The 13286-nt window shown below is 35.8% G+C and overlaps 1 protein-coding gene across 1 annotated transcript in view; it reads left to right on the top strand.

Moving 5' to 3' along the window:
- Positions 1-13286, top strand: part of LOC5501576 (G-protein-signaling modulator 2) — a 41495-nt gene that overhangs the window by 16936 nt on the left and 11273 nt on the right. The window contains exons 5-7 of the mRNA XM_001622809.3: positions 1118-1169; positions 9489-9592; positions 13119-13227. Coding sequence (XP_001622859.3) covers positions 1118-1169; positions 9489-9592; positions 13119-13227 — 265 coding nt within the window. The remainder of the gene's footprint in view (positions 1-1117; positions 1170-9488; positions 9593-13118; positions 13228-13286) is intronic.

The following is a 13286-nucleotide window of genomic DNA, read 5'->3' as shown; positions in this document are numbered from 1 at the left end:
ATACAATCGAAACCCGTGAGTAAGCTGTGAGTTAGCCTGTTTAAAATGTTTTTTAACGCAAAGGCAAATAGTATTTTTTTTTATTTTCTAGGCTAATTATTTTCTTATTTTTATTGGGGGTGAAACGACTATATGGAAATGGCTATAACAGGTTCTTAATTTTTAGGTTCTTGCTCACGGGTTTTCACTAGTGAAGTTTCCTCGCTCACTGTGCATTTACTGGTTAACCATCAATAAATATAAAAGAAAAGGCCGAACGGTGGCCGTGCGTTTACTCGTTATATGCTGAGAAGGAAAACTTAGCAATGTGATGTCGCATCACGAGGCTTAACAATCTTAATCACGTCCCTCCCTCTTCTATTAAAAAAGACCTTAAAGGCCAATACGAAACACAGCCAACTCTTGATTGTGATATTTTACACACTCAGAATTTTGCAAAAAGCGTTACTCCGAAATGCGAATGTTAATCTTGCTTGGAACAAATGTCTCTGATAGAGACTGTTGATTCTCCTATAAAATTTCTAGTCTTCAAAGCCCAATTACTACACTATCTAGAATTTGAAAAGCCTAGAAAATATTAAAATTTAATTTTTCGATATAAACAGATACACAAAATGTCTTTGCTTTTTTATTTGAAAATGTTGTTTTTTATTCATGTTGGTCATTAAATGCAGCCGTGTACCTTTAGCGAATACTCAATAGCATGGTATAACGAACTGTAAGCTTTTAAAACCCCTTAGGATCTGTTTCAAGTAACCGCGTTTCGGCAAAATAATGGACATCATATTTAGGTTGTTAATATTTGAAAACACGGTTTTACATATGCTCCCTATATTTTGAGTGGCTTTGAGAGCTCACATGCGCTTCTGTAACGTGACCATTTTAAGCACTTAGTTCCCGGCGCATAAGAGAGGTTTCAAACCGGAAAACAAACTCCATGCCTGATCACCTTTCATGCACCTGATTGGCTTATTAAAGTCATAAAAAGCCCACTAACCAGACGGCCACGTTTCAGAATCTTTGATCGCGGCGTTCTAACGAAGGGAACTTGGCGCGCGTTTTGTTTCGCAAAAATGTTTACATGTGCGCTGAATTATGCTTTTCTTCGTAATGACAGGCGGACTCTTCAGATATCAAGGGAGCTGGGAGACAGGGCTATAGAAGCGCAGGTAAGCAATGTTTTCGTGTTGCATTGGTACCGCCGTTGATAGAGGCCACTTCATAACGTCCTGGAATATGTGTTACTGAGACACTATTTTGTAACTCGACAAGCAGCCACAGTTTTTACAGTTAATAAAGGGGAAACAATTTTTACTGTTGATAAAGGGAATCAATTTGAGCTAGCATCCGTAGAATTTGCCGAAAAACGAGCAGAAAGCCTCAATGCTCAAATTTGCCTCTTTCAATTTGACATTCAGGCATGCCTTTTTTAATATTTTCATTCCTAAGGTGCCATTGCCTTTAGAGTGGTCGCTTTATCGAGTTACCATTGTATCTTATGTTGTGGTATGTTAACAATACATTAGGCTTGGTCCTACTGGTCCTTTTGGTAGTCACGGCCTATCATCTGGTGCAAGATCGATATTCATTGTAAATAGGTTTGAGAGAAAAAATACATCAACTTTGCAGCCCACGCATTTATTCTCTACGTGATTGGGATATTAAGAGCGAAATAATATTTAATCTACCTACTTTTACTATAGGGCAATCAATTTTCAGTATCTACAATTTACGGCTCGCGTAATGATATTTCACTGTATGCACGAGATACATAAACTCGTGTCTGTACATGGGAGGCAATTAGTGTGTAAATATTTATAGAAATTCTCCGCCGCTCTGCTACATTTTGAATTTACTTTCGCTATTATTGATGAGTATAAAGGTATTTTTTTATATGTTGGAAGAAAGTTATATGGCTTGTGTTTGACCCACTAAAGATATAAGTTAAAATAGTTTTATAAATCAAAACTTTTACATTTAGGAAGAAATTTTTATGGCTTGTGTTTGATCCACTTAAGTTATGGGTTAAAATAGTTTTATAAATCAAAATTTTTACATTTAGGAAGAAATTTTTATCGCTTGTGTTTGATCCACTAGAGTTATGAGTTATTATAGTTTTATTAATAAACATTTTTACATTTTGGAAGAAATTTTTAGGGCTTGTGTTTGATCCACTAAAGATATAAGTTAAAATAGTTTTATAATTCAGAACTTTTATATTTAGGAAGAAATTTTTATGGCTTGTGTTTGATCCACTAAAGTTATGAATTAAAAATAGTTTTGTTAATAAAAATACGCCCACTTGTCTCTCCGCTAGGTGAACAACAATTTTTAATATATATATATATATATATATATATATATATATATATATATATATATATATATATATATATATATATATATATATATATATATATATATATATATATATATATATATATATATATATATATATATAGTGTTGGTTTGAGAAAAATACAAACTACATAGGTTTCCCTACAGGTCTGTTTCGTGGTTGCCCACTCATCAGGGGATTAATCCCTGGGAAACCTATGTAGTTTGTATTTTTCTCAAACCGACACTATACACCGCTCTACTTTCGAGTATTGAGCACTTTCTATGAAAGCCTTCAACCATCATTTTATATATATATATATATATATATATATATATATATATATATATAAAATGATGGTTGAAGGCTTTCATAGAAAGTGCTCAATACTCGAAAGTAGAGCGGTGTATAGTGTCGGTTTGAGAAAAATACAAACTACATAGGTTTCCCAGGGATTAATCCCCTGATGAGTGGGCAACCACGAAACAGACCTGTAGGGAAACCTATGTAGTTTGTATTTTTCTCAAACCAACACTATATATATATATATATATATATATATATATATATATATATATATATATATATATATATATATATATATATATATATATATATATATATATATATATATATATATATATATATATATATATATATATTAAAAATTGTTGTTCACCTAGCGGAGAGACAATTTTTACTGTTGATAAAGGGAATCAATTTGAGCTAGCATCCGTAGAATTTGCCGAAAAACGAGCAGAAAGCCTCAATGCTCAAATTTGCCTCTTTCAATTTGACATTCAGGCATGCCTTTTTTAATATTTTCATTCCTAAGGTGCCATTGCCTTTAGAGTGGTCGCTTTATCGAGTTACCATTGTATCTTATGTTGTGGTATGTTAACAATACATTAGGCTTGGTCCTACTGGTCCTTTTGGTAGTCACGGCCTATCATCTGGTGCAAGATCGATATTTATTGTAAATAGGTTTGAGAGAAAAAATACATCAACTTTGCAGCCCACGCATTTATTCTCTACGTGATTGGGATATTAAGAGCGAAATAATATTTAATCTACCTACTTTTACTATAGGGCAATCAATTTTCAGTATCTACAATTTACGGCTCGCGTAATGATATTTCACTGTATGCACGAGATACATAAACTCGTGTCTGTACATGGGAGGCAATTAGTGTGTAAATATTTATAGAAATTCTCCGCCGCGCTGCTACATTTTGAATTTACTTTCGCTATTATTGATGAGTATAAAGGTATTTTTTTATATGTTGGAAGAAAGTTATATGGCTTGTGTTTGACCCACTAAAGATATAAGTTAAAATAGTTTTATAAATCAAAACTTTTACATTTAGGAAGAAATTTTTATGGCTTGTGTTTGATCCACTTAAGTTATGGGTTAAAATAGTTTTATAAATCAAAATTTTTACATTTAGGAAGAAATTTTTATCGCTTGTGTTTGATCCACTAGAGTTATGAGTTATTATAGTTTTATTAATAAACATTTTTACATTTTGGAAGAAATTTTTAGGGCTTGTGTTTGATCCACTAAAGATATAAGTTAAAATAGTTTTATAATTCAAAACTTTTATATTTAGGAAGAAATTTTTATGGCTTGTGTTTGATCCACTAAAGTTATGAATTAAAAATAGTTTTGTTAATAAAAATACGCCCACTTGTCTCTCCGCTAGGTGAACAACAATTTTTAATATATATATATAGTGTTGGTTTGAGAAAAATACAAACTACATAGGTTTCCCTACAGGTCTGTTTCGTGGTTGCCCACTCATCAGGGGATTAATCCCTGGGAAACCTATGTAGTTTGTATTTTTCTCAAACCGACACTATACACCGCTCTACTTTCGAGTATTGAGCACTTTCTATGAAAGCCTTCAACCATCATTTTATATATATATACAACAATCTTGGTTTGTAGAAAAAAAACACGAAACCTACCGTTTCATCTCTACAAGCCTGTTTCGTGGTTGCCCACTCATCAGGAGATTTATTAAGAATATATTACTACCATCACTTATATACTATCTATGTATAAAATTAACATAAAAAATAGGGCGCGAAATTTGAATGGCTGTTATGATAAAATTGAATAGTTCAGCTGTTGCATAACAAGGCTTTGTTCCTGTGGCGGCACGAAGACACTAGCTCGTTACGCTTGTTTAAAGTTGATAGCTTGGGTTGGCGGATAATGATAAGTTTTTCTTTGAGGCAGAGATTACATCTTTTGCTAGAAATGTTGTAGGTGGAGTTAGATGACAGGATTTTCCATGAAATAAAGTGTTCTATGTCGTTGTCTTTAAGGCTCCATATGTACTTGCTCAGTTCGGTCGAGTTTCTGTGTTTAGCGTGTCGGAATGAGGCGGTGTGGTTTCTATATCTTGTCTTGAATTCGTTCTCGGTTAGTCCTACGTAGGTTTCGGAGGTGTTGTTGTCCTTTCTTGTTACAGTAGCTTGGTAGATAACAGATGATTGGAGGCAGTTTCCGTCATATATATATGTGTGTGTCTGACTACGGGCTATTTACAAACGAGACAGGGATTTTGAATTCGCCGAGGTCGTACAACAACGAATTTGGCTGTAACTCCCAAATGTACACTTTCTCATGTAAGTATATATATATGTACTTATGAGAAAGTGTAAATTTGGGAGTTACAGCCAAATTCGTTGTTGTACGACCTCGGCGAATTCAAAATCCTTGTCTCGTGGAAATAGCGCGTAGTCAGACACAAGCTTTAGGGGCGGTTTGTCTGGTTTTGATTGTTTGGTTTGATTGTCTACGCGCTATTCCCAAACGAAGAAAGGAATTTTCGATTCTGGGAGGTCGCGCAACAACGAATTTGGCTCTAAAAAGCAAATGCGTGTGGGGGTTTAGTATTAAATGGTTGGTAGTCAAGCGCGCGAAGGAGAAGAGCGAGCTGACAAGATAAAAGATACTCACCGCACGTGACGAAACACTCCTCAAAAAAACGAACCGAGCTAGTTACGAAATGCAGGCATAAAAAAAAGAAAGGAAGCTGAATTGTTAGGAAGCACGAAAGCCTGATTATTGCTAACTAGGCAGGGAACTATGAGTCGGCCAGTGCGCCAAGAACCGTGCAATATTGTAGATTACCCTATATCATACTACAAATTTAAGCCTTCTAATTTTTTTTACAAAGCTTTCTGCGATTTTGTGGTTGCACTGGAAATGCAGTACATAACATAAATAATCGTCCACAGCGCTCTAAAACTTTAAATTTCATGATTCGAATTTAAACCACAATGTTGTACTATGGAACAATCTTCCTTTGACACTAAAACCTGTAGCTCTATCTCTTATATCAGACTGTATTGGCTCATGTTAACAGTAGTAGTCGTACTCGCGTGCCGCGTGAGGCATCTTGGATTCTTTGCACGTGCACGTGCGAAAATAAAGTTCATTTACACGTTAACCCAGTAATCCCCAGTAATTAGACCTACCGTATTACACCGCTAGCCATTAAATACTACTTAACAAAAGACTGGTATTATTTTATGACTTTTTAACATGAAACGTAATTAAGCATACACTGATGTTCCCGTTCAAATGTTATTATCTCAAGGAAGGCGACAGGAAGACCCAGAAAAACTGCTTTTAATTAAGAATTGTTCCACTCGAAAACAATGTGCCAACGTTGTTTCCGTTTTAAAATCACCAAAGGACGAGAATTCCAAAGAATCTTAAATTCTATAAAACCGAATTGCAAGGTTATTGATTCTTTTAATGGCCCTTTTGTTCAGTCGCCATGAAACAAACAAAAAATCCGTAAACACATATAGTATGTATTCACAGATTTTATTTTTATTCGGATTTTAGGGTAGCACCACTTTTCCTGTATCTCCGAATAAACAGGCACACGGGTTGGTACTTCATGTATGACTGTCCGTATATGCGCATACAAGCGAAAATCCTCTGCAACTTAGGAACAACAACTAGCTTATGAATTTTGTTGGAATTTGTGAAAATAGTTTGCCTGAAACTAAACCTCGCACTGTTTTTATTCGACCTTTTTCGAGTTTCTGTGTTCACTGGACTAATTTCATATATCTTCCCTCTTTGCTTATTTTTTTTTTACAGAACTTTGGTATTCAATTCCCTCTCCTTCCCAGCCCCTGGTGGGGAGGGGTCCCCACCTCAAATATTCCGTGTTAACACTAAGGCTTCGGTAACTTGGTTTCACAAATTTACGGATTTTCTCCATCTTTTAGTGAGCTCGTGGTGTTAAATGAATTTTTTGATAATTTTTTTTATTTTTTGTGAGTTGGTGATTTTGAATTGAATTTTTGAATGATACTACTACTGGTTTTCTTGCTCAGTTTCACTTAACCCTTTACTTTCTAACTACACACGGTGCGTCGATTTGTGTTCTACTGGAATCTCCGTAGTGAACTTGATATATTTTATTTGATATTTTTCTAACTTAAACGGAAGGCCATAAGGACTTTTTCGAGATCGTTTTAATCCAGAAGTGGGAAGGTTTTTTTTATGTTAGAAAGAAAAATTCTTAGGCGTGTTCTCAGATCTCGAAGAATTATTTTATTAAAAATAAGAATGGAATTAATTTTATTAAATCATTTACTCCTTTACCATACTTCCTTTTTTAATTAGGTGGATTTGCTATAGGTTATACTTTGGATTCAGTAAATTAGAAACTAAACTTATTTATTTTATTTTTTATTTAACCTGAAAGTTTTTATTTTCTGATCCTGAATTTTTTGTCGCCTCCAAAATGCCTGTAGCCACTTCCTTCTACAGTAGTGTGTCGTAAAAAACTAGGTGGGAGCTGCAATTTCAGTCTCGTCGTGTTAATTTCCTCTTTCGCCTTTGGTCAATATCTTTCTTTAAGTCAGCAAATGCGAGAAAGTGTAAAAGATTTGCAATGCATAAACTGGATCTTTTACTTAACTTCAACCAAGTTTCATCGATAGGAATATAAATTATGTTATGCATCTAAGAAACGTTATGTTTGTGTGAACACATCAACATCGCGTGGAATAATCAAATGCGCTTCACGTGCGATTGATTTTTTACGATTGGTTTTGTCAGTTAGAGACGCACCGCGCAAACCAGTCGCTAAGTAATCGATCATTTTCAGATTCCGCTCGTACTTAGCGCTGTGGAAATGTGTTGCTTTTTTATATCGACCTGTTTGTTCAGCGCGTGCTGAGTAATTGTTTCTGTCTCCATTTCACGTGAAACGAAAAAAACATGTGACTTCTGGGTACGCCGCCTAATGGGGAACGTGCTCTCATATGACGTCTAGCCAAGCTAGCTATAAAAAGGATACTAAGATGCTATTCCCAATTAAGTCCAATTTCTTCGTGTGCATAACTTCCTCCAAACCTGCACCATGACGATGAACTCTTTAGCCTTATGCGTAAGTTGTGCATTGTTGGTGTTTTATCAAATTTCCCTGAGATTCTAGAGCATGGAATCGGTTCTACTAAATACTCATTGAAGACAAATTTTCGTCTTTATTTTAACCTTCTTGGGGTCAGAAAAAGTCTTTGCCAAGAGAAAAAAAATGACGAAGTCTTGAATTAAGGTGAAAACTAGTCGATTACGTATTTGGCGCAATTTTTAATGGTCTGTGCATTGATATTGCACGTATATGAAAATTTGTTTGAATTATTTAATAAATACAATGAAAATGCCCTTGTAAAAAGGTTTCGCGGCCTGTTAATTCTCAAAGACAAAGATTAATGCACTTTTATTAGATTATTTCGTAGTTTTACGCCATTTTAGTATTTATTTGTAGTCATCCTACTCAACCGATCGGAGCCGGGTTATATTTCCTCCCTAAAAAAAAACGGCCGTGAGAAAGACTTTTAAAGTTTAAGCCCCAAATATGTTTGTTTAAATATACTTTATATTATACTAGAGAGCATACGTCCTCTCTTTGGTCGACAGAATTAAGATCGAGCTCGACGTATGCTTAATGGGCTCTTTTATTTTTTCCTCTGAAAAGAATAAAAGGCAAAAGCAAGGCAATAAATTGGGAAATATCCGGTATTTTAAGAGCCCATCATTCACAGCGTGTGGCTTTGAAATTCAATAAAAGAAAGTCGTTGTTCTTAATTTCGCTCTTTTAAAAATCCTTATTTCGTCAACCCGCCCATAGGTGCCCACACATATGTGCCCTGGAGGAAGTGCAACAATTGCTTTTTTTATTTTTGTGCAAAAGTCATTTTCTGAGCTTAGTTCGTAGTTTTACGCCTTTTTTGCATTTTTTCTAGCCCTTTACTGTATCTCCTTTATATAATTCTATAGTGAAACTTTAAACAAAAAGTTTTAAACTTAAACAAATACAACCAACTACAACCTTTTTTTTATGAGAACTTGCTGAAACATGCCTTGACTCTGATATCAGCGGCCCCGTCCACGCGTATACGACATCGAATGAATCCGCAAACTTTTTTTCCGTAATCGAAAAGTTTCCTGTCCACACGTAGGGTAATCGTATCGTAATCGAACGTCCTCACGTATACGGCGATTCCGCAATCGCTCTAGCTTTACACGTTGCGACGCCATCTTAGTTTATATATTTATTCTACGGTTAGAGACTGGGTACGATTTTGACGTCATCGTAATCGAAAAGTTACGGATTCAATTCGTACACACCGATTCCGTAATCGAAAAGTTTCGTATTCGACCTTCCACACCTATACGCAATCGTTCTGCTTCCGTTTGCGGATTCAAAAAGTTGCGGATTCGCCAGCATACTCGTCATATACGTGTGAACGATAGCCGTATCCGCAACGAAAAAGTTGCGATTCATTCGATTTCGTATAAGTGTGGACGGGGTCTCGGACCGAGATATTGAATGTACGGCCCAAGGCCGCAGGCCTCGGTCACTATTTTCAACACCTCGGTTACGGTATTTCACGATACGGACCTTCCACCCGGCAAATAACCCCAATATATATTTTTTGTAGTGATGCATTCTGATAATTAAAAATATCCTAAAATACTTGCAAGCGGTACTCGGTGTTATTATCGCGGAAAACCCGCTCCGTTCGCTGATCGAGCGCCATCTTTAATTTTGAGCCGCGTGGTTCCTGGGGACGAGCGCAAGTAAATGTATTTTTTTTTCTTTTCTAGGCATGTTACAGTCTCGGAAATACATTCACTCTGTTACGGGAATACAAGGAAGCGGTGGCATACCATATAAGACATTTAGAAATTGCGCAAGAGCTCGGAGACAGGTGAGTACTCACCCGGGCAAAATGGGTACCCTGTGCTGACTACGTAATTCATTTCAGCATACACCCTTCATAAACTTCTGCATTTTTAATGATTTTTTTTATATTTTAATGTAAAAACTATCCCCCTCCCCATCCCCATCACCTCGCTCCAAATTTTTCCATTTTTACACATTAAAAATGTGTAACATATGAAGAAACCGTTGTCGTTCTAGGGGTCTGCTACCGAGGAATTTTAGTTTCTTTTCAGAGGCTTTCTCCATTGACTAAAGATGATCACAGTCACTGTTTTTTTCTTCTGAATACAATTCACCAAGTTTGCGAACCGCCTGCGGTACGGCAGCCCTAAAAATGACAAAAATCGTGCAGGTTTTCCAAATAAGGAATATATTAGTTTCCTTATATGGAAGTGACCGCGTCTGGGAAAAACGACAATTTTTGGCTAAATTTTCTTGATATGAAAACGTTGTATTAAGCAAAGTCTTTATTTTGTTTTAATTGACTCGGAAACTCGGAAACGGATAACGGAAAATTGACTTTCTGGCTTCTTAGAGGTAAAAGAAACAATAAATACAATGGATCATTCGTTTTACTGCATTGGTTATTAGTATAATATATATCAAAAATTGACGATGGAAAGATGCTTTCCTTGATCTATTCATAATGCTATTTCGTCGTGGTAGAAAGTAAACGTTTATTGCATTAGCTAAACAGGATATGCTCGTCTCTTCATAGATCTCCCCAACGCGTAGATATTTGTTTAGCAGCGTCGCTCATTGCGCATGCGTTAAACAGGCCAGCCAGAGATAAGCCAAAATGTTCAGACATCCAATACAATTGTTATCACGAAACACATCTTGTCCTCTTTATTCATTCCGGTATTTCAAAGAGACTGTCAACACGATTCTAATCCGAACACTGAGTTTTCGTTTTTTTGATAACAACTCTTCCCGTCTTCACGGTGTCCAACAAGGCAGCCTGTCACAACAAAACTCTTCTAACAACACTCGCGTTTTCGTTTTACATTTTCTGTTTAATTCTGTATACTTTGTCATGTTTTGAACTGCTGTATTTAGCACTATTTTGAATTGCTTTATTTACCACTATAAATACCTGCAGCACTTTCGACCACTTTAGACTGTTAATAAGTACAGGTTAGTTTGCTTTTAAAGACAACCCTAGCGGGTCATTTTAGTAATTATTTTTATCTGAGAAAACTGACGTCATTAGAAACCTTGTAGCGATTCTCCTATAGAGATTTTTCAACCGGAACTGTTCTATGGATTAATCAAATTTTACTGAGGATATTGACGAGAAGAACATTTCCTTTTTTGATACTTTCTTTCGAACATCTAGGTACATCCTTTTTTTGTCTGAAGGTTTACCATCATAAGAGTTGTCGCAGCCGCAACTTAATCCTTTGTAAGGATTTCTTTTTTTTTTTTGTATTCAAAGGAAGTTTGAAAGGTCCTAGAAATTTTATTTTTTTTTTTTAAACAAACTTTTCAAGAAAGTTCTCGTAAATATTGATCCAAAATTTTTCACAGCGTTCCGCAATTACGAGTTTTTTTTTTCTTGCATGCATTTAGCTGTCGTTTTTCACGATTTTCGTGCTTTAATTCCGTTTCCTTAACAAGAGCAAATAGATTTCAGTTTTGGGTAAATAGAGTTCGCCAATGAAAGCCGAGCTGCCGGGCATTCTATGTTTGCCCTGGTTAAGACAAACGACATTTCGGATGTTGACATTTCTCCACAATACGTGGTTTCTGCTGGCGAAGTTCAACCGAAGGCAATCTGTTGCTCCCGCCGTTTTGCAAGAATTGAATTTCGAAGAACAGTTTACATGCATTTCGAAAAGTGAAGTTCCGTCGGAATATTCCGAGAAAACTACAATGCCTTGTCTCTGGAGGTAAGAAAAGCGACAAGTGTTCGATCCTTTTTATGTTTATTTTGGTGTTTTTCAATTCAAGGCTTTTCTCCCGGTGCGTTTTGAATGTACTTTTCACGTTCTTTTGTTATTAATTGATACGCTGTATTTTTTGTATCTGCTTTTCTTTAAGAAGTACTTTCTTTAAAGATTAATTATAAAAAATTAAAACTTTATATTGCTTTAGTTATTTGATATTGTTTATTGAAATACTAGATTTCTTACTCAAGAATACAAATCAAACGTGGCAATTTTATTATTTTATTCAGCCTTTGCTACCTTTTACAGTAAACATGGTCACTCTGTTAACATAGAAATTAGAATACTGATGTTTCAAAATTATTATAGCAATAATAAAGTCGTTATAGATGTCACCATGCGATTCTAATCTTGAAGTAGTTAGTGTGATATCGGGAAATCGAGATTATTGTTTTGTTGTATTCTACTAATAATGTGGTGTTGCATCTCATGATTATTTATGATTGTAGTTTTACCGCCTTGAAAAGGCCCTGTGTCGAACGTATTCCTTTTTATTCAGTTTTCATATGTGATCTGAAGCTTTCCATTGCTTCTTAATAATTCACAAGTTTTTATTTCCATATTAACTATAGTCTATTTTCATTTGGTTAACCACTATTCCCATGTCTTTGGTTCTTCTTTTATATATCATGAAAAAAATTATTCGTTTTTTAAGTTTTAGGTAATTTGACTACAATGTATTTTCTATTGTGTGCCTTTAAAAAAATACCCAACAAACGCCTGATTAGGCTAAGTTCAAACATTGTATTATCCATGAGCCGTATTCAATGCAAATGCATGCAAATGAAGATTAAACAATCGAATCGATTCATTTAAATCATGAAATTTTGTGTCTATCGCTCTGCCTAACAGTTAGTCAGACATGTTGGTTCTGAGTTCAAACTTCTCGATGTGTGAAAAGTGGGCGTTCCTATCCCTTCTATAGCGCGATTTCACGTTTGAGTGACTTACATAATGCAACTAAAATACCATGCAATCTGTATGGCGAATGTTATAGTCGCGAAATAAATGCGACTGGACTAAAATGCGATTGAATCGCAAAAACTACGGTGGCTGCATTTTATCTTTGTTGAATGATTATTTATTTATTTATTTCTTAATATTACTAAACCAAGCCGCATTGTCACCAGTTTACGTCCGGAGGTCCGACGAAAACCTCAACCGACAAAAGACTATCCGCACTAAATTATCAGTCACATCTTCAAACTTCCAGTAGACACACTGCTTTTACAATTTGAAATATTTTTCACGTTTTCCGTTAAAAATAATCGGAGATTGTTTCGAAATCGACCGGAAATAAACTGGTGACAATGCGGCTTAACGTTTCGATTTATATATCCCTGACATTAGATATCTAAAAATATAATATTTTGGGCGTCTACTGCCCACAAATTCGACGAAATTCGAGCCAGACACTTTTAAAGAACTTGCTCAAAAACACTACAACTAAGTCTCCGCAACCCCCCCCCCCCCCTCCCCCTCCCTCCCTCGCTTCCTATTATCACCATCGATGGCTTTCTCGTTCCTATCAGGCGTTCTCATCACGTGTTCTTGTCGTAACAGGGTCGGTGAAGGACGCGCGTGTTGGAGTCTGGGTAATGCGCACACGGCGCTTGGTAACCATGACGTCGCGTTGGAGTATGCGCAGAAGCATCTTGAAATCTCGAAAGAGGTGAGCCATGTTTGCGGGCTCGTCCTCGACACTTGACGTTCAGTTTCCAGTCTAGTTCT

This window comes from Nematostella vectensis, chromosome 8 (genome assembly GCF_932526225.1).
Source record: "Nematostella vectensis chromosome 8, jaNemVect1.1, whole genome shotgun sequence".
NCBI lineage: Eukaryota > Metazoa > Cnidaria > Anthozoa > Actiniaria > Edwardsiidae > Nematostella > Nematostella vectensis.
This window is presented reverse-complemented; position numbering and strand designations above follow the sequence as displayed.